The following is a 20,332-nucleotide window of genomic DNA, read 5'->3' on the forward strand; positions in this document are numbered from 1 at the left end:
TGAGATCTTCTCTGTGAGTTTGGCTGTAGAAATGCAATGACAATTTCTACATTGCCAACAACTAGCTTATCTAATCAGCCTCATGAAATGTGAGTGAATGATCACTTTATTAACTTGAAATGAATAAATTTCATTTATTTTGGGTTCTTTTGGTTAGAAGTACTAAAACCAATACCAGACAACTAAGTTTTTTAAATTTACTATGATTACACAGCAGTTTGTTACATGAAGTCTGGAATGCCATTAGATCCCAAATTCTGGACCTTGATGTGCCTCATACATGTTACCGTCTATACATGAGTGTCTCCATGGAAGGGTTTCTTCTGATCTTCTGGTCTCTGTCACATGTGAGAAATGTCCTTTCCCAGGTCCAGAACAACTTGTAGAAATCCACTTACCTGGAGAAACCAATCTACTTTGTGTCACAATCTCTCATCCCTAGAAAGTGCTAACTAACCCTCAGGGACAGCAGGAGCTACCCATAGAGACTGGGTGGGCAGGACTGAACTGCTCAGAGTTTGGAAAGGTCTTCCCATGGTTATGAGATGTGGGTATAAAATGCTACTGACTTTTAGGCATCAATCTCAGAAAATAAAATCAACACACCAAGAAATACTTGAGCACTCATGTTTATTGTAGCATAATTCACACACAGTAGCGAAGATATGCAAGCGACTCATCTACACAGGGAGGTGGTCAAGCTGTGGACAAAACAGCCCCTTCCAAAGGCACACTCCAACGACCTTCTTCCTCCAACTAGGTCCCAACTCCTCAAGTCTCTACCATCTCCCAGGGGATTCACCAGTGATTAATCCACTCATAAAGACTGAGGGATCAAACCACATGATACAGTTAGATCCCTAAGGCCCCACCTCAGAATACTGTTGCATTAGACATCAAACTTTAAACATGGAGGTTTGGGGTAAACATCTAGAACTCAACAGGTAACATTTGAGGGCTGCAGGAAACCACCCTGCTGCTTTCTCTGAGAGAAGCACAGTAGTGAAGTGTTATTATTATGATCACTTCACTTGTTACAAAGTTTAAAAAGCATTTAAACAATTGTATTATCTCTCCCGCCTCCAAGATTCTGTCTACCCACATTCCCTCTCAAGTGTTCCTCATGTTGTCACATCCTCAGTGCTGTTCACAGACAGGCTGTGTCTTACTCATGGCCTGTACAGCTGCTCACTCTGGCAGGCCCAAGAGTTGCAGGCAGGCTGGGGAGAGACAGTAAAGGTGGGGGCGTCACCAAGGAGTGAACAGTGAGCCTAGGGCAGCTGGAAAGGTCAGCATGGGAGCTCAGCAGCTCATGTCTTGAGGTGATTATGGGGCGTGTAGCCTTGAGATCAAGATAGGAACACAATGTTCAGACTCTTGCGAGGCTGAGGGAGAGGTGTCTAAAGCCCACAGCCTGATGTAACCACTGGGAGAATGAGGGCCCACTGAACAAGCAGGGATCCAATTCACACATCAAAGTCTGTAAAGAGAAGAGAAAAATGCAGTGAGGGCCAAGTTAGAACCTCGTGAAAGGTTAGTTCCACTCAAGCTAAACTGGCCAAGGGGGCAGATCAAGGGCCAGAATAGGAAAGAGCTAAGCCGCATGTGTAACTCTTTCCACAGTGATATGAGACAGGTCAAAAACTGGAGTTATACTCCAAAGGAACAACAGCTATGTACCCTGTGAGTCACAAACAGTACAGGTCGCCTTCTGCATTGATAACCGGTGCCAGCATCTCCAGGAATGCCAAAATCCCCGGGTACAGCAAAAGTCTCCCATACAGTTGTACAAAGCCAAAACACATCCTTCTATATCATCTCCAGATTGCTTATAACACCGAATGCCATGCAACTACCGTATAAATAGCTGTCACACTGCATTATTAAGGGAATAGCAATAAAGAAAGTCTGTGTGTTCAGTACAGGTATAGCATTGCTTCTCAGACACTTCTGAATCCATAGATGTAGAATGCAGGGGGAAAGATGGTTGACTCTATTTATGTCTTAGCCTTATATACTCACAAAAACCTTTGAGGTTAATGGGACAAGAGTCTTTTTGTCTGAATTTCAGAGATTTTTGGAGAGTACACAGTTCAATGTGGCCAAATCTATTGTTTTCTGGGCATTAACTATTCCCCCCTCCACCTTTTTGGTTAAAATCAGTTCTCAGCTCACTTTAGAGTTAGTTGCTTAAAGCAAGGAGCTCTGCATAGCCACCTTCCCCTCCTAACCCCACAGTTGGGCTGCAGCCCTACAGCTAGAATCAGGGTAACATTGACTTCCTCTCACGCTGGCCTTCCTCCTTTGCTCTTCTTCTTTTGCTCCTGGGAGGAGGCCAATGGTTCAGGGCTGGCATTCTGTACTCGTTGGCAAATGCTCTCAGACATTCTTAAAAGAGCTCCCTGCCAGCCCCAGGGCTCCTTATATCCCCTCTAGAAATAAGGTTTTGGAAGTAGCAACAGTGCGGTCAAGCTGCCTTCTACAGTTAGCTCAAATTTAGGATTTGAAGCTCAGAGTCACGTCAGAGAACTAATCTGGGACTGAAAGCGAAGACCAATCAATTAGGTTCTACCGTAGGATTTAATGGGACTGAAAGCAAAGACCAATCAATTAGGTTCTACAGTGGGATTTAAAAGTTGTTTTCACGGTCCTGGAAACTCTACATTGGCTGACTTTTCTCATGTTTACTGTAAGGGCATGGATCCTCCTGTTCTCACATTCAATGACTGTGTTATAAAAAACATATCCTTACTCATTACCAACCTCTCCCCCACACCAAAGAAACACAAAACAAGGCTAGGACCCTGGGTCCTATCCCTTAAGATTTGTACAGCGCGGGTAAAGACTCCACTGGCTCTGCAGCCCAGAAGGAATTCCCATGACCCACAGAGTGCCGCTGCCTTTCTTCCTACTTCATCCCTTTGAAGTGCAACTTTAGCAGGTCAGTAGGATGTACCTGTGCAGATCACCTCCACATCTTCCTTGTGGGTACAGTCGTGGTACCCCCACAACCTGTGCCGGCAGAACTCCAGGGACTGTTCCTTCCCTGAGCAGTTGACGTCATCCAGCCAGATGCGGCCTGCCCCAGGCCCGTAGATTTTCCGGGCTTTGGGGGATGGAAGGAGGGACTTCCCACAACCCAGTTGCTTGCAGACCACTTGGTCCTCCTTTTCTCCCCAGTTGTCATCACAGACGGAGCCCCAGGAACCCTTGTGCAGCACCTCCAACCTCCCAGAGCAGGGGGTGGCTCCTCCCACCAGCCTCAGCTCAAAAGGATCTGCAGGTTGCAGGAGGAAGGCAGTGTCATAAAAGATGAAAGGAAGAGAGAGAGAGAAAAAAATAAGATTATGTACGTGATCACCAAAACTCTCTGCCAGCACATTTGAAATTCTCCATGTGTTTTGGTGACAGCTGCTCCTTCTATAAGACTTCATATATTTCCAATCCCCGTGGCTAGGTCTGTTTTCCTGACTAGAATACTTTCATTTTCTTTTTTAAAAATTTAATATCTACATAAATTTTTATTTATAAATATATTATTTAGAGATATATAATGAATTTCTAGTGGTTATTAAAGGCGGAAGAACTCAGAAGTTATATTGTATTTACAGCATTCTCTAGCATAGTCCATGGTATGATTGCACAATACACAATTTTTAAGTGTTTCCCTCTGCAAAGGGAGTTATTCTTAAGATAACTGGCAATCAATACAAATATATAACTCTGCAATGGCCTTTAGTGCATGAGTAGTTCTTCGTAGGTATGGTTTGCCTGGGTTTCCATTTAACCGCACTTGTGAATAAACCTGATAAATGATGCAGGATCATTATCTGCCATTACCTTCGCATTCCATCCACGTGTCCTCGCCATGGGTACAGTTGTTCTCCAGACGACTCAAAAGGCAAGACTGAAGGTTTGCTTCTTGTCCAGAACACAACATCTTGCCCATCCAGATGGGTCCTTTGCCCTGAGTACTACTGTTGCAGCTTCCGTGGGTCAGTAATGCCCGCCCGCACTCGAGCTGCCTGCACACCACCTTTGAGATCTGTAAGTTCCAGCCTGCTTTACACACAGTGCTCCACTGGGCCTGGTGGAGCACCTCCACTCGACCCTGGCAGTGCCCTGGGCCATCTACTAGACGCACATCCTCTGGAATGAAGAGTTGGTCACTGTCTGGGTCTGGAAAGAAAAGGAGAGGCAATGTTTGTTCCATGGCCGAACACAGTCTTTTCAGAAAAGGGAGTCTGATTACACATGGCTCAGCTCTTGGCTGTTATGGTTGTAAGTACCACATAGTACATGGTGGTTAAGTCCCCACAGGACTCATACTCACTTCTGTAGCAGTTTAGTTTTTCTTTCCTATCCTATCCTTTTCTTTTCTTTCTTTTTATATTTGTGTGTGTGTGTGTGTGTGTGTGTGTGTGTGTGTGTGTGTGTGTGTGTGTGTGTGTGTTTTAGACAGGGTTTTTCTATGCCCTGGCTGTTCTGGAATTCATTCTGTATACCAGGCTGGCCTTGAACTCACAGAGATCTGCCTGCCTCTGCTTCCCAAGTGCTGGGATTAACAGTGTGAACCGCTATTCAACTTCTAATTTCTCCTCACAAGACACAGTTAAAGGCACTACAAATTAATATAAAATGTATGTTATATGTAATTTATATAATATAGATTACAGTAATCTATGTATATTATATGTACTTATATTATATAATTATAGATTAATGTTGAAAAAGCACCAAATATTAGTAAATACACATATTAACAGAAATGTCAAAATATATTTTTAGCTCTATGTTGGCAAAAGTCAAGTATCCCTTACTAATGTTCCCAAACCTTGACTTTTCTAAAAAATAGGAGACTTCAGCATGGGGAGAGCTCATCTTTTCTCTAATGATAAAGCCTGCAGGGACACAAAAAGAAGGGGACAGAGGCAGCCTTGTAGTTAAACCACAGCCTTTAGAGAAAACACACACCTCACATTAATTCATAGGAAGCTAATTATGTAGGACAGTGAAGGAAAATGTCTGTGTGTCCATCTATTTGTGCATCTGCACTGATTGCACATTTATATGCCTGTGTCCATCTATCTGTGCACTTGCTTTGACTTCCCACCAGTATCTTCCCCTCTTCAATTAAGCTGATAGAACTTGAGAATTGAAATGTTCACAAAAGCACTTATTAAACCTCATGAGTTCTCCCATAACCCCATCTCAGCCCCACACAGACACATTGAACAAATGTTCAGTGGCTGACATATCTGTGCAGATTTGTTTACATGTCCACGAATAAGAGAAATTGGATCTCATGTATACCTGGAAAGAAAGGAAGAAGCAATACGGATAATAATCATAGCTATTAGTATATCCAAGTCTTGCAATCAAGAGCATGTAACATGTAAAGGGAAAGGATGGTGTTGCCGTCATCGTAGAACTGTGTGTAAGTCCACACAGGAACCAAAGACTAGCAAAATGACCACCTGGGGCATAGGATACTATAAAATGGCCCTTGAGTCTCTCGGACTTACTCTCACACTGTACCCCAGCATCTTCTTCATGTGAGCAGTCAAAAACATCGTAATTTAGCTCACATTGAGCCAACGTGTCTTCTGTTCCGTTGCAGTTGACCCCTTGAATAAGAACTCTTTGCTCTTCTGATGCTGGTGGCTGATAAGACGCGCCACGCGGGGTTTGGATGTCAGCTCCACAATTGAGCTCTCGGCACACCACAGCCACATCACGCCGGTCCCAGCCATCATCACACACAGTCCCCCACTGGCCATTGTGTTCCACCTCCACTCGCCCTTCACAGCGGTGGGCACCTCCCACTAGCTGCACTTTGAATGGAGACTCTGCAAAGGGATGAGATATTAGCTGGAGGCCTCAGAGAAGCAAAGGGGTGCATGGGGGTATATGCGGTCAGTTTGGGACCCTTAATACCTTTGACGAACAGCATGGGGAGCTGGAATCAGAATAGGAGACATAAAGAAACTTCTGGATATGCTTATGCTCTTAATTGTATGCTACCAAGAATGGCCATTTCAAGATGTATAGATGCTGATGTCCTCTTCAGATTGATGATTAAGACAAAGAAGCCGGTTGACGACTTGAAGTGGTCAGAATGAGAGGACCAATGCATGTCTACCCACAATTTCATAGATAAGGAAAACTCTTCCTCATAGAAGTAGTGGCTCACTATGAGCCCCAGCCCAGAACTGTGTGAGGATGCTATTTTTACAGTTTTTTCCCCTGAGTTTCTCTTGTGGTAGCTGGACTGAGGTAGTAGTGGAACACGACTTGAGGTTAACATATTAACTTTCTTCTCTTTACTTGCTTCTTTCCTCATCTTTCCCCATTTCCTGCTATCTTCCCCTTTCCCTTTTGTTTCCTCATCTTCCTCCTCATTCTCCTCTTCTTCCTCTGCCTTCTCTTCCTCTGCCTTCTCTTCCTCCTCTTCTTCCTAGTCCTCCTCCTCCTCCTCCTCCTCCTCCTGCTCCTCTCTTTCCCTCTTTGCTGTTTCCTACAACATTGTTCCTCTCCAAAAACCTAGCTCAGAAGAGATCTAGCAGGAGAACAGTCAGAGCTTCAAAGGCTTAAAACCCTGTTGGATTGGCTAGGAATCTATGGGAAAGAGGGAGGCACCTTAGAGCCTCCTCTCCATAGATTCTGAGGAATCAAGGACTTAGTTATATCTCCTTATTAAAACTCTATGTATAAAAACATGAACTATCTCCCTTTCACTAGGGAGTAGGGCAGAGAAGGCAGTTGGGGAAACCAAAACCAAGCCTATCAGACTTGAGCAGTGAGCAATTCTATGCTTCCAGGATTGTTTTTGTGAACTCAGAAAAGAATGAGGAACAAGATGGGATTTATTCCCTCTGAGAGCTTTTGTGACTGCTTGGAACAATCTTGCCTAGTCTGCTATAGCCTCAGAGTCATGGAGCAGAGAACTGGGTTAGGGACATCTTCAGAAAGTCAACTGAGAGGTCGAACATATTAGATAAGACCACATTTGGTCTGGTCTTCTGTGGCTGGTTGTAGGACTGAGATCGTAAAAGAGGCCAATATGCTTGCCTGCATGGGCACAATCCAATTCCTGAGGATTGCATTTTCCACTGTCTACTGTCTCAAATTTTCACAAACTCCAGAACTTAGAATCAACTTGGGAATAGCATGGTTGACTAAGACCAGCTTGACCTGCCTAGCTTTTTAGGCTCTATTATTTTTTTTGGGGGGGGCAATATCATGAATTGAAACTAAAGATATCAATTCAAATGTAATCATTAAAAAAAACCTAATATAAGATGGGAAATGGAATTAGCTTAGATGTCCACCAAAAAAAGCAATGAAGAATAAAGGTGTGGTACATATACACAATAGATCTTTACCTGCTGAGATGAGCCCCAGCCAAGGACTGTGTAAGGAATATATTGGAAATATGTTGGAAAACAGATGATCTAGAAAATGTCATACTGAGGTAACCCAGACCCAGGAAGATGAACACCACATGTTCTCTCTCTTACCCTAGCATAAGATGCTTATGTTTGTATATTTAATTTGGCGTGTTTATAGAGAAAGCTAAAAAGGCCCATGAAAGGGAAAGAGGAAGATGTCTTAAGGAAGGGATATAAGGATAGAATAAAAGTAGAGGCAGGAAAAATCCTGGAGACTAAAGGTTTAAGTAGAGTTAATTGCTTGAAGGCAGAAGAGAGGAAGGCATGGGGTAGGTTAACCAAAACCAAAGCTATATGAAGAACCATTATGGAAATCTGCTACTTTGTTGGCTAATTAAAAATACAACTTTTTAGAAAGAAGGATGAATTGAACACAGGTACCCTGCACGGGTAGATAATGCTTCCCCCTAGAAGACATGCAAATCTGTGTTCAGTCTGAGATACCCCCTTGAGAGTCACTGGCTAGAAAGCTCCCAGAGGCTCCTGAACAGCACAGGCTACTGTCATTCTTCTTGACTACTGACCATAAGTAAGATTACGTATTGCTGAAATCACATCAGACTCTGTTTGCAGAATATAGAGAAATTAAGCTGCAACTGACCTGAAGAGTTCCTCCCTGCTAGCTTTCATGGTCCCAAAAGGTACAATGTGGGCCCCAGGAGGGAGAAAGCCATCTGTGGTATAATAGTGGTGACCTTGCCTGTTACAAGGTGACTTGCCAGGCAAAATATGCCAATTGGTTCAGGAGCGGCAGGAAAGTTATGTGGATAATCAACTGCTTTCCAGTTGAATTTGAGGCCTGCTCCAAGAGGGAATTCTTGCCTGATCCTGTAAGCTTTATCAAAAGTCCATGACTAGGGAGACCATAGGCCACGGAGAGAGAGCAACCTATTACTAATGTCTTAGTAAATGGACATGTTGTCAAATTGCCTTCTAAATATTTGTGTTTGCATACATTGATTAGTGCTTCCTTCAGCCTCGACCAGAGAACCTTCTCTCTGCAGTAGGCACCCGTCATGGCTGGTGATCACTGGAGAAAATATCTTATCTGTACCTCAGGAACCACGGTGGAAGGAGAAGAAGAAAGAGGTCAAGAGCCAGAGGAGCGCTGTGAAGTGCTGTCTTCTGAGCTACGGTCAGTAGACCTACACAAGATCAAGCCAGTGATATCAGTTAACAGCCCAGTAGGCAGCACTAATTGAACTCAGTGCATTTTTTTTGTTTTTGTTAATGTTTTGAATGTTGTCCATCTGCTTGGTTTGCTTTTGTTTTAAGGAGAGGACATGAAAGAGGAAGTGGGGCATGTTGAAGGTGTGTGGGGAAGTGGGAGGGGGATGCTGAGAATGGATATTATTAAGATACATAGTTTATAAATATGGAATTGTCAGAAAATAAATGAAGGATGCTTTATTTTAAAAAAAAACTAAGAAAGTACCCATTGTTGAACATCTGAATGTTACATTTATGTATCAGGGTACATAAATCAAGAGAGTTATGTGGAGGTAATCTTTAGGTCATTGGATCTAAGATTAGAGTCTAGACTGGCATTATTTTGCAGAGCAGGAAAAAGCTGCTAGTAAGTTCATTGGGATTATAAAATTCTTGTTTTATGATTTTTTTTTATGAAGTAGAATGCTAGAGTAGTTTCCAGAAAAGATGGCATAACCCAAGAGTGCAGTAGGGGTAAGTGGAGACTTGAACTGCGTATATCTGAGCTGAGGAAATTTAAACTCAAGTGAGGAGACACAGAAGGCACCTGCCTTCCTGCCAGTGCCCTTACTCAGTTTTATTAGCCGAAGGCTTGAAAGTAGAGTGCACACGTGCATACGTGCGTGCGTGCGTGTTCACATGCATGAGGGGAGACTGCAAAGAGAGCAGGTAGTGCCTGCATTGGTAACAACCATGGAGGCTAAGAAAAAAAAAGATGAAATGGGCTCAGCATCTGGCTGAGTACCTAATATACCAAGTTATACCTAAGTGGCAGAGAATCTCACCATCAGCACCCCAATATACCAAGTTGCACCTATGTGGCAGGAGACAGCGCTATCAGCACCCCAATACACCAAGTTGCTCCTATGTGGCAGAGGACCACACTGTTAGCACCCCAATACATCTAGTGTACTTATGTGGCAGAATATCTCATCATATGATGTGTGATGCTATCTCTCGTCAAGCCGCTACCATCCAGCAAAGTAGAGCATGCAGAGATATCGTAAAGGAAACTGAAACCATAGTCTGTGGTTCCTCCTCTCCACCTTCCCCTCTGCCCCCCTCTCCCTACTCTCTGCTGTTGTTCTCACCACTGTACAGGCTCCCTGAGGAGGCAGCCAGTGGGGGCTGAACCCTAAGCCTCCCTTTGCCATTCAAGCCACAAGCTACATAGAAGAACCATTTCTATTTCAAGGCTACCAAAAGGGCTGGAAAACAACATGGATGGGGGAACCTGGAAAGACAAAAGCAATCTCTTCTCTGGGCAAGTCCACAAGGGGCCTGATGCGAGGACCTATCCTGTTTGGATGTTGGATGAACTTCTAGGACCACAGAGAATCTTTAGCAGGAATATCACCCTGAGGACATTTAGATTCTGGCATTGAAAATCCATCCACACAAGGCTGATGGGCTGATGTAGACTCTAGACTTGGGATTGAACCTTTACACAGCCAAGGAAGCCACAGACTTTCTTCAGTCCTAAGCCTAGAGTCCTAAGCCTCTTGAGAACTCAACAAACAGGGAAACAAAACAAAATAAGCACAGACCAAAAAAAAAAAAAAAAATCCTTACCTGAAAAACATGATCCAACGAAAATGCTCAAGATGGCTGAGAAAAGAAAAAAAAAAGAAAGGTTATAAAGTCCTCATTCAAATTACCCATGTGTAGCAGGTCCTTGCCAAACTTCTTAAGGGAAAGTGGAAGGCACGAAGCCTCCAAGGGCATCCCTTCATGGCTATCTTCTCTTGGCACTAGCCTCAAAGGACACCATGGGAACCACAGAGGCCAATTTTAGCAAACTAACTGACTTAGTTGTTCATTCCACCTGACTGCAGCTCCACCCCAGACATGGGGCCAGGCAGTATCTACCACTGTCACTTACACCAATCAACTGAAGCTGCCTACAATAGGATTTTAGGTCACAGAAAAGAGCACTGGAGGCCAGGGAACAATCACTGGTGGGCAAGGCAGAACAGCATAATCTGTTATGGCTTCTGGCCCTGCATTTAGATGGGAGTAGGCAAATCCTGTTGTACAGAGCCAATAGTACAGATTGTTGATGTTGTAGGCGGCATGCTGTTACAACTGCTCAGTCCTGCCCCTGAGATATGAGAGGAGCCAAGTGTACGTGAACAAATGAGCGTTGCCAGATTCCCCAAAATCTTTCTTTATCTACATCATTTTAAATTTCAGGCATTTTTTTTTGTTTTGGTTTTGATTTTCCTCCACCATTTAATAGTATAAATGTCATTTACAGCTTGTCCACTGTGGTTCATTGACACTTAGTTCAGATCAACAGGCCAGGAGCAACAATTTATTTAGTTCAAAATTCTAGTGTAATCCAATCTGGCATATTGGAACATGAGATTTTTTTTTCCTTCTACACAATCTGTGTAGAGTCGTACTCTCTGTCACCTTCACACTGTGAAACCTGGTAGCCCTAAGTTGTCCAAGAAGCCAAGGACTTTTAACTGTGTAATTTGCGCACCTATATGCTATAGGGTTTTCCCAATAGAGCAAATATCTTTGGACCAGTCTAGAGTTTTTCTTTTTTCTTTTTTCTTTTTTTTTTAATTTATTTTTTAAATTAGGTATTTTCTTCATTTACATTTCAAATGCTATCCCAAAAGTCTCCCCAGACCCTCCCCCACTCCCCTACCCACCCACTCCCACTTCTTGGCCCCTGGCGTTCCCCTGTACTGGTGGATGCTCACAGTCGTCTATAGGATGGAACACAGGGCCCCCAATGGAGAAGCTAGAGAAAGCACCCAAGGAGCTGAAGGGGTCTGCAACCCTATAGGTGGAACAGCCTAGAGTTTTTCAAATAGTTTCAAATAGCTCACTGACTAATCCTGAAATACTTCTTTCTATAAATAGTTTTCAGGACCTTCTAATTCTTAATCTTCACGGTGAAGCCACTCTCAGCCTGAGGCTTTGTATATTACAACTTTCTAAAACTCACTTACACTATGTATGTGCATGGTGTAACATCCCACACAGGACAGGGAAACATTAAAAGGAAAGGGAGCGTAACAAGCTGACACACAGGAGCAGAAATGACACAGTGAGTAAATGACTTGGAGCCTTTTGACGTTGTTGACTGGAGGGATGAGTGCAGTTGTCACAGATCTGAGGAATTTCTGAAGAAAATGAGACTTCAGGTGAGACCTTGAAGGCTCAACAGTAATTCACAAGAGGCAAGGCTAATGTTGGTTTCTGCATGGTTGTAGGGATGTTTAAGATGTGGTCAAGACCCTTCATCAGACATATACAGTGTGGGCTTTAGTGATGCTCTCAGTAATCAAGATACTAAAAATGGATGTCACTTATAGAGTAGCAGATCAGCAGACATCATTGGCTATCACATATTAATCACATTATTAAAAGGCTTCTAGAAGGGCATGAACTTGTAGTCCTAGTACTGGATAGACAGAGCAGGGAGATTCCCCAGTGCTCACCGGCCAACCAACCTAGACTGATTGGCCAACTCGGGCCAACGGAATGGTCTCAAAATAAGGTTAACCAGCAACCCAAGTTTTCCCTCTGTTATACACACAAACACACAGACAACATACAAAATCCTTTTTAAAACTTCTTGGGATTTTAACTTCATCTTTACTTCAGAGAGCAAAACTTCAGTGAAGTATGGTAACCTAGAAATTCAGTTAAGAGCCATGACTAACAATACATGTTTCTTTGCAATTCAAAACTCTAGATTATCCAGTATCTAGCCTGACCTTGGGAAAATTAGAGAACCCTGTGAATCATTTCCAGAGGATGCTAGATTAATTAGACTAATGAGAGATGGTTATTTTGCAACTCTACTTTCTTTCTTTCAATAAAGACTTTTAAAAAGATAGGGAAAAGATGTTGTCAAAGTCTTATTACAAGAAACAAAATACTCTCAAGGGGTAACTGTGAGCTAGCCAAGGAGATCCCCTGAGAGATGTCCTTTCTCTCCTTGCTCTACCTCACTTCTACCCAACATCCAGTCATTTTTTTTAATTGTACATGTGTGTCAAAGGAAAATTTGTGTAGATATAAGGAAATAGACAGAAATCTGACAGTCGAGGCAAACTCCAAATATGGATTTAGGGGGCTTTCTAAGGTTTAGAATAAGTTACCATATATAGAAAACTGCTTTTGAAAGATGCCTGAATCAGGATTGGAGAATATCCTCCTGATAATGTCTCCAGAAAGCCCCGGACACTTGCCTCCTCTGTGACAAGATTAGCCACAGAAGCAGGGACACTCACCCAGCTTCAAGTTGAACAATGGAGCCATGGCCCAGGCAGCTGACGATGGAGTGGTGAGACAGGCTGTAGGCCTCAGGCAGGCATCGGTATTTGAACACTAGAATAAGGAAGAGAGGCAGGTCCTGTGTGCAGCAGGAGCTTTATCAAATGACCAAAGGCCCAGGGGGTGGGACTGATAGAACCAGATGTGCTGAGTTCAGCATGGCCAGAGGAAGGGAGGTGACTGAGTGGCCAAGATCCTGAAAAAATGTGGGTGGAGGGAGGCTTTCTTATCATGATTTCATCATACTGAAAGCCTAACTCAACCTGTCTCTGCTTTAGTTTCTGCTCTATGTTAATGAAGAAACAGTCTTCCTAAGGGAATGTAGGTACCCCAGTACGGTCCTCTTTCATTAGAAGCCTAGACCATATTTAGCCTCCATTGAGGGTCTGTGGGGCAATGACTTGACTTCCAAATGTAAGTCACGATTGTGGCATCTATCTCTGTTGTTAGGGATGGCTTTCCTACCTTCAACCAGCTTCCCAAGTGCTGGTCAGAAGGCCTAACACATAGTCTGCTTGCTCTCCTGGGGTTTGCTAGTTGTACCCATCTTTGGAACTTGGATGGCCACAAATCCCTGTGGTGAGGGACAGACGTCCTTCACTAAACTCAGGTGTTCTTCCAGTCTAAATTATGTCACAAATTGAGCCGCATATCCATCAGGATGCTCAGCCCTCTCGAGTCCTCCATTATTAAGCACACCTGACCTTCAAGAGCTAATTTAGTGGCACACAAAGCTTCAAGCATGGATATAACCTTCGCTCTTTCTAGCAAAGTAAGCTTTCCCCGATGGTGGCATATCTTAGATCACTTAGTGTGAAACTTGGTTTACCATGGGGTTTAGTTTTAGTCCTTTATCTCTTTGTTTACTTATGTTAAAAATAGTAAAAGAAGATAATAGTGTCAGTCAGTTCAGAATAGGAGGCCGACACATAATTCAGGGTTTCCTTTGGATGGAAAGTTTATTAAAAAGAGAAGATGCTGAGACCACGAAGGGGCCTTGAGATGGAAGGGAGAACATTCGAAACAATCATATGGGGATCTAAACACGATGGGACCTTACAGGAAAGGAGAGGTTTCCCTTTAAAACTTGGAGAAGTTCCATTATGAGTGAGATTGGGGGTGGGGGAGTGGGGCATGGTGGGAGGAGGCAAAAGGAGCCTGCACGATACCTCTCTGAGAAACTCCCTGTGAGGAGGCTCAGGCCCACCCCAAGAACAAAGGAAAGGTCTATCATTCTATAGTCCCTCAGGAGTAGCAGGAAGTCCTACATCATATGAGTTAGTTCATCGCAGCAGAGGTGACAAGGGGCACGGAAAGCTGTCAAGTCACAGAACACACTGTTTCTTAACCCTATCCCAGAGAAAGCTGCATGGTGTTACATGATACAGGCTTTGGGATCTGGTCTAAAGGTGCAGGCCCATGTTCTAACAATCGTTTTCTCCAAAAACAGTTTTCAGCAGCTGTGAATGCCAGAGGATGTGTTGAAGGAAGAGAGTGACCAGGAGAGTAAGGGCTGGCTTGGAACCCCAAAAGAATAAGTCATAAAATCTGCTGTAAGACAGGGGAGTGGAAGAATTTTGAGGACACAATGTAAGAAGTGACTACATCTGCCTGAGGTGGTGACCAGGGGCTAAGAACTGAGAGTAGCAGAGCTTGGCAGGGCACAAGCCAACAAAAGCGCAGTTGTCCATTTGTCAACAGCAGATGGGTGCCTGGGAGGGCAAGAAGGCAGGAGTGCTAGGGCCACGGGATAGATTGTAACTAAAATGCTCTGTGTTCTCCTCAATCCTTCCAGACGCTGACACAAACAACAGAATTTATCCTTGAAAAATAAAAGTCTTTATCTCAGCCTGTGGGCAAAAAGCATCCTGGAGAACACAGACTTGTGATTCAGGAATATATTTCACGTAAGAAATTGAGTGGGGGGAAAAGACAAAATATTTTCCCAATAAAATATCTTATTAGCTCAATCAAGAAGATAAAGAAAGGAAAACAAGCTCGTCAGTCAGCAGGGACATTATTTCACAGGACAGAAGCAGCTACTAATGGTATGGTGTATCTGTTGTGGATTGTCCTCAAGCAGAAAGACTCCTAATGAGTGTAGCCAGAATTACCTGCAAGGTCCTGGACAAGCTCTGCCTGTGTACATTCCCTAAGAGGAGGTGAGAGCGGGCAGATCGTTAGAGCCTCACCTGAGATGACAGCTAGGACTTCCTCCTGTGTCCCCACCCCAGTGGGGACACCCCACAACTGGAAATGGTCTCAGCAGGTTGTAGTTTTTATAGGAGGTGGAACATTCACTGAAAGGAGGAGAGATTCCATCCACAGAGCTGTCGAGATGTGGACATCATGCTGGAGTATGACTTTGCAGTGATAGAGCTATTTGGGGGTCACCCATGCTCCTGTGGGCAAGCCAAGTAAGCTCATTGCTTCAGTGGGCTGGATTGGATGAGATTGTTACTTGGATCTGTGGGCTAGTGCCCTAACTGGGGTGAGTAGACATTAGTTCTTGTCACTCCAAGAAAAATTCCCACAATAGCATTTCAGAGATTGTGTTCTGGTTTCAGCCAGGGAGAATCAGAAGGGAAGAAGACCATCCCTGGGTCATGGAGACCTGTTACTAGAACACTGGCATGGAACTGTGGCCTGGGCTGGAAGGCTAGCATTCCAGAGGCTGAAATAGGAGTACAAGTCTAAGTCCAGTCTGTCTCAGAGAGAGACAGGGACAGACAGACACACAGACACACAGACACACAGACAGATAGACACAGAGAGCAGACAGACACACAGAGACAGCAAGAGTGTTCACAAGCACACTGGACCACTGACCTAGTCCAAAGAGAAAAGAATGTGAGCAGAAAGTTCAGTATTTGGGGTAGAGGCCAAAATGGGTAAGGTGTTTATCTTAAGTCTGGAAGGCCACATTAGACTGTGAGCTTGTAGAAAGCTGTAAAGGTCTGAAATGATTTTATTTTAAATGTTTATTATTATTTTATGAGTCTGAGTGTTTGGCAGCATTTGTGTGTGTGTACCACACGTGTACCTTGGAGGCAAAAGAGGACACTGGATTTTCTGGAACTAAAGTTACAGATTTTGAGCCTCCTTGGGGTACTGGAAACTGAACCTGGGTCCTCTGCAAGAGAAGCAATTGTCCTTAACTGCTAACCAAACTTCTGGTTTGTTTTATTTTTATTTTTTATTTTTAGACTGTATTATTTTTAGACTTTTTATTTTAGAGTGTCTCACTCTACAGTCAGGCTCGCTTGGCGCTCACAGTGTAGCTGAGGCTGGCCTTCCTTAGACTCACGATAATTCTCCTGACTCAGCCTTTTGAGTGCTGGGATTACAGATGGGCATTACTACATTTGGCTAGAAAAAGTTTTTTATACTTCTGAGAAAAAAAACAACCAAAGAGAAAATAGGCTGTCTGTGTGCGCATGAGAGAGGTTGTCTATGACCACTCTTGTCCATACCAGAGTCAAGTAGCCTACTAGTAAGCCCTGTTACTTACTCCCTTTTTATCATTTGATAATTTCATACATGCCTACAATGTGTCTTAATCAAATCTCCTCAAATTTCCTCCTCTTCTGTTTCCCCAACCACTTCACCTCCAAAGTTCCTGTGATCTGTTCCCAAGCCCACTGAATCCACTTACTGTGTATGCACTGGTGTGGACCACCTGTTGGAGCCTGGGGAGACTCTCAGAGAACTCATTCCTGAGGAAACTGACTCTCCCTTTCCCAGGAGCCTTGAATTGCAATAGCTCCTCAACTAAGGTTAGGACTTCACGAGCCCCTCTTCCATCCACAGTGAGATCCTGGCTGGTTTGATATTGTGCAAGTCTTGTTTACGCTGCCACAGATGCTGTGAGTTTATGTATGCAATAGCCCTGTCATGTCCAGCAAATACCACTCCACAGCAGAATTCTACCACTGGCTCTTATAATCGATTCCTTCCTTCCTTCCTTCCTTCCTTCCTTCCTTCCTTCCTTCCTTCCTTCCTTCCTTCCTTCCTTCCTTCCTTCCTTCCTTCCTCCATCCCTCCCTTCCTTCCTTCCTTCCTTCCTTCCTTCCTTCCTTCCTTCCTTCCTTCCTTCCTTCCTTCCTTCCTCCCTCCCTCCCTCCCTCCCTCCCTCCCTCCCTCCCTTCCTTCCTTCCTTTCTTCCTCCCTCCCTCCCTCCCTTCTTTCTTTCTTTCTTTCCTTCCTTCCTTCCCTCCTTCCTTCCTTCCTTCTTTCCTCCATCCCTTCCTTCTTTCTTTTCCTCCTTCCTTCCTCCCTCCCTTCTTTCCTTCCTTCCTTCCTTCCTTCCTTCCTTCCTTCCTTCCTTCCTTCCTCCCTCCCTCCCTCCCTTCTTTCCTTACCTCTTTCCTCCCTCCTTCCCTTCTTTCCTTCCTTCCTTCCTTCCTTCCTTCCTTCCTTCCTTCCTTCCTCCCTCCCTCCCTCCCTCCCTCCCTTCCTTCCTCCCTCCCTTCTTTCCTTCCTTCTTTCCTCCCTCCTTCCCTCTCTTCCTCCCTTCTTTCCTTCCTTCCTTCTTTCTTTCCCCTTCAAATGGCCCCTTATAATTCTGTACTGTTATGAACCTTGCTCTTTAAATTTAATTTTCTTTTTAATTAATGGGGATATGGGCATGTATACCTGAGTTTATTTTGTCCAAAGAAGTCAGAGATCTCCCTGGAGCTAGTTACAGGTGGTTGTGAGTCACCTGATGCGGTACTGGGAAGAGCAATATGGACTGTTCAGCAGTTATAAACACTGGCTATTCTTCCAGAGGATGCAAGTTCAAATCTTTCTTAATTCTTATGACATAATGATTTCTGAGGGATGGGGGTATGGGATATACTATAAATGCCACATTTAGAGCAGAACACTACACAGTCTTTTATTATCTGTGCATTGGTCAGGTGTGGATCTCTGTATTAATTGGCATCCACTGCAGAACGAAGCTCTGATGGGGGTTGAGAGAGTCACTGGTAATGGGTACAGAGATAAGCAGTTTTACTACTTGCACAGTGCTGGCTGACTTTTATGTCAAGTTGACAGAGGCTGGAGACATTTTAGAAGAGGGAACCTTAGTTGTGAAAATGCCCCTACCAGATTGGCCTGCAGCCAAGCCTGTGGTACATTTTCTTGACTGATGGTTGAGATGAATGGGCCTAGTTCACAGTGGGTGGTGCCAGGTCCTGGGTGGTATAAGAAAGTGGGCTGAGGAAGAAATAAAGAGCAAGACAGTGAACAGCACCCTTCCATGGCCTCTGCATAAGTTCCTGGCTCTAGGTTCCTGCATGTTTGAGTTCCTGTTGTGACTTCCGTCAGTGATGGACTGTAATGCAGAACTATAAGCGAAAATAAACACTTTTCTCCCTGGGTGGCTTTTGGTTGTAGTGTTTTATCACAGCAATAGAAGCCCACTTAACGGAATAATACTATTAGGCTCTCTCCCAGGACTTATGACCTACATAACCATGGATTATACTGGCCTAATTAAAGGCACCAGCTCTGTCTTGCAGAACAGGACTTTAATCCAGTCAGAAGTGCTTGGTTATGCTCATAAGGGTCATGCCAGTATTGTACTAGCCAGCACATCCATCATTCAAGGCTCCTTGGTATAGCTTGCTGAGTTTACTGTTGGGCAAGGCTGCTGATGGCTCCCCCCACCCCAGTAATGTGCATGGAAATGTCCAGCACTATGACACCTACCTAGTGGGAATAAAGCTTGATTTCTGTGTCCTATAACTCATATAGCATCTTCAGCAACAAGGTCTGTTCATTAAGCTCTGGGAAGTAACCAAGACCAATAGTAATAGTCTATAATGTCTGAGAAGGGCTGTCTAGGGAACCCACTGGCCAACCACTTAAAAAGAGGTAACCTATACCTGTCACTGAGGATATCATCATCATCATCATCATCATCATCATCGATAAGCTATGGTATCTGCAGTAGGTATTACACCCCATTATAGGTTAATTTTATGTAAATCCCCATTGGATGTATATGTATTTTAGGAAACATCTAGATTCCCATATGGCATTTTCAAAGATCTTCACACCATATAATCCTTTCTGTTTCATTATCCCCCTTTCCACCCTCATATATCCTCCATTCTCTCCCCACTCCCTTAAAATTTCATGGCTTCCTAATTTTTATGGGCACTCCAATTTAAACACATATTTAAATAATGGAAGCTAGCGCCCACGTGAGAGACATGCAGCTTTTGCCTTTCAAGGTTTACATGGCCTCATTCAAAATGATTATTTCCAACTCTAGTTAATTTTTAAATGTATTAATATAAGTTTATTTTTGAGGAAACAAAACCAAAACACCCAAACCAAAAAACCAACCAACCAACCAACCAACCAACCAAAACCATTCTAAACACACACAGGAAAGACGCCCAAAAAGTTTAAACCCCAGAAGTAGTCCTGATGGTCTGGGAAACCATAACAGCTGAGAAATACACAGGGCACAAAGGCTGTGGCCTCCCCTGGGGTCACACCAAAGCCACAGCAGTCTCCTTTTCTGCAGGTACACGCAGTGAGAGGTCCAAGATGGAGGCAGACAGGAGATGGCAGCCCAAGAGAGGCCTCCACAGAGGAAGCCTGCTAGCCTGTTGCCTAGGCAGCATCTACTGGCCAGCTGTGCCCTGCTGACCCCAAAACTGGCCCCAACATTTTTATGTCCCCAGTGTGCTCTACCAGAGCTGTCCTGGACTCACTGGAACCGGCCCTAAAATGAAGCATTACAGCTGAGAGGCGAAGAGCCAGGACTTGGCTCAACCCACCTCTCTTCAGCCACATACCAGCCATGCAATCATGAGCAAGATGGCATACCCCTTTGGGGCAGTTTGTTGGCTAGGACTTGACCTGCTTTTTGCTAGCATGATCAGTTTTTCATTTCTGCATTGCATTAGGTAACAAATACTTGAGTAATTTGATCTTCATTAACCCGTACTCATGTTCCTCTTTTCAATGGGATTCAAAACTGACAGCAAAGAGGGTATCCCTATGATTCCTCAGAGAAGCAGCCAGAGGGGAGGCCAGCCACTTCCTAGTGCCAGATTGTCCTCTGTGCCCCAAGGCTGCTTCCCTGAACATCTCTGATCCACCCTAGGCCTTGTGATGACACAAATTTCCTTGATGAAAGGCCATTCACCTGATGATTTCTGACTAACTGGCTAGCACAAGGCCATGAGGAAAGAGGAAAGGGGCATAATCTAGGGAGATCTTGCTGTGGGAAGAATCCTCACCACTGCTGGCCATCATTGTACTGAGCTGCCCTCCATGACCAAGAAGGACAAGTTGTTTTCCTCTGGGGCCCATGTGCCTTCTCTGTGTCTGCAACACTCCTGCTGCACAAGGCCTAAGAGAGAAGGATG

At 44.1% G+C, this 20,332-nt stretch overlaps 1 protein-coding gene across 1 annotated transcript; it reads right to left on the minus strand.

The window, feature by feature from the left end:
- Positions 1 to 613: 613 nt before the first annotated feature.
- Cd5l (CD5 molecule like) lies at positions 614 to 13,043 on the minus strand. The gene is made up of 6 exons (XM_021158078.2): positions 12,917 to 13,043; positions 10,233 to 10,268; positions 5,526 to 5,849; positions 3,841 to 4,179; positions 2,957 to 3,277; positions 614 to 1,480 (listed from the first exon to the last, which is right to left on the minus strand). Exons 1-6 carry the CDS (start codon positions 12,942 to 12,944, stop codon positions 1,467 to 1,469), a joined length of 1,062 nt encoding a protein of 353 aa, XP_021013737.1. The 5' UTR covers positions 12,945 to 13,043; the 3' UTR covers positions 614 to 1,466.
- Between the last annotated feature and the right edge of the window lie 7,289 nt (positions 13,044 to 20,332).

The sequence above is a fragment of the Mus caroli genome, unplaced genomic scaffold, assembly GCF_978045245.1.
Source record: "Mus caroli unplaced genomic scaffold, Mus_caroli_1 scaffold_3, whole genome shotgun sequence".
Taxonomy (NCBI): Eukaryota; Metazoa; Chordata; class Mammalia; order Rodentia; family Muridae; genus Mus; species Mus caroli.

What these genes read in the sequence shown, in the direction of transcription:
- Cd5l (XM_021158078.2), bottom strand. Translation starts at nt 12,944, where the DNA reads ATGGCTCCATTGTTCAACTTGAAGCTGG. An exon ending in TGCTGGGGTACAGTGTGAGA is followed by an intron (nt 4,180 to 5,525) that starts GTAAGTCCGAGA and finishes TTTTCTTTCCAG; the next exon opens with ACCCAGACAGTGACCAACTC. An exon ending in CACGTGGATGGAATGCGAAG is followed by an intron (nt 3,278 to 3,840) that starts GTAATGGCAGAT and finishes TGCAACCTGCAG; the next exon opens with ATCCTTTTGAGCTGAGGCTG.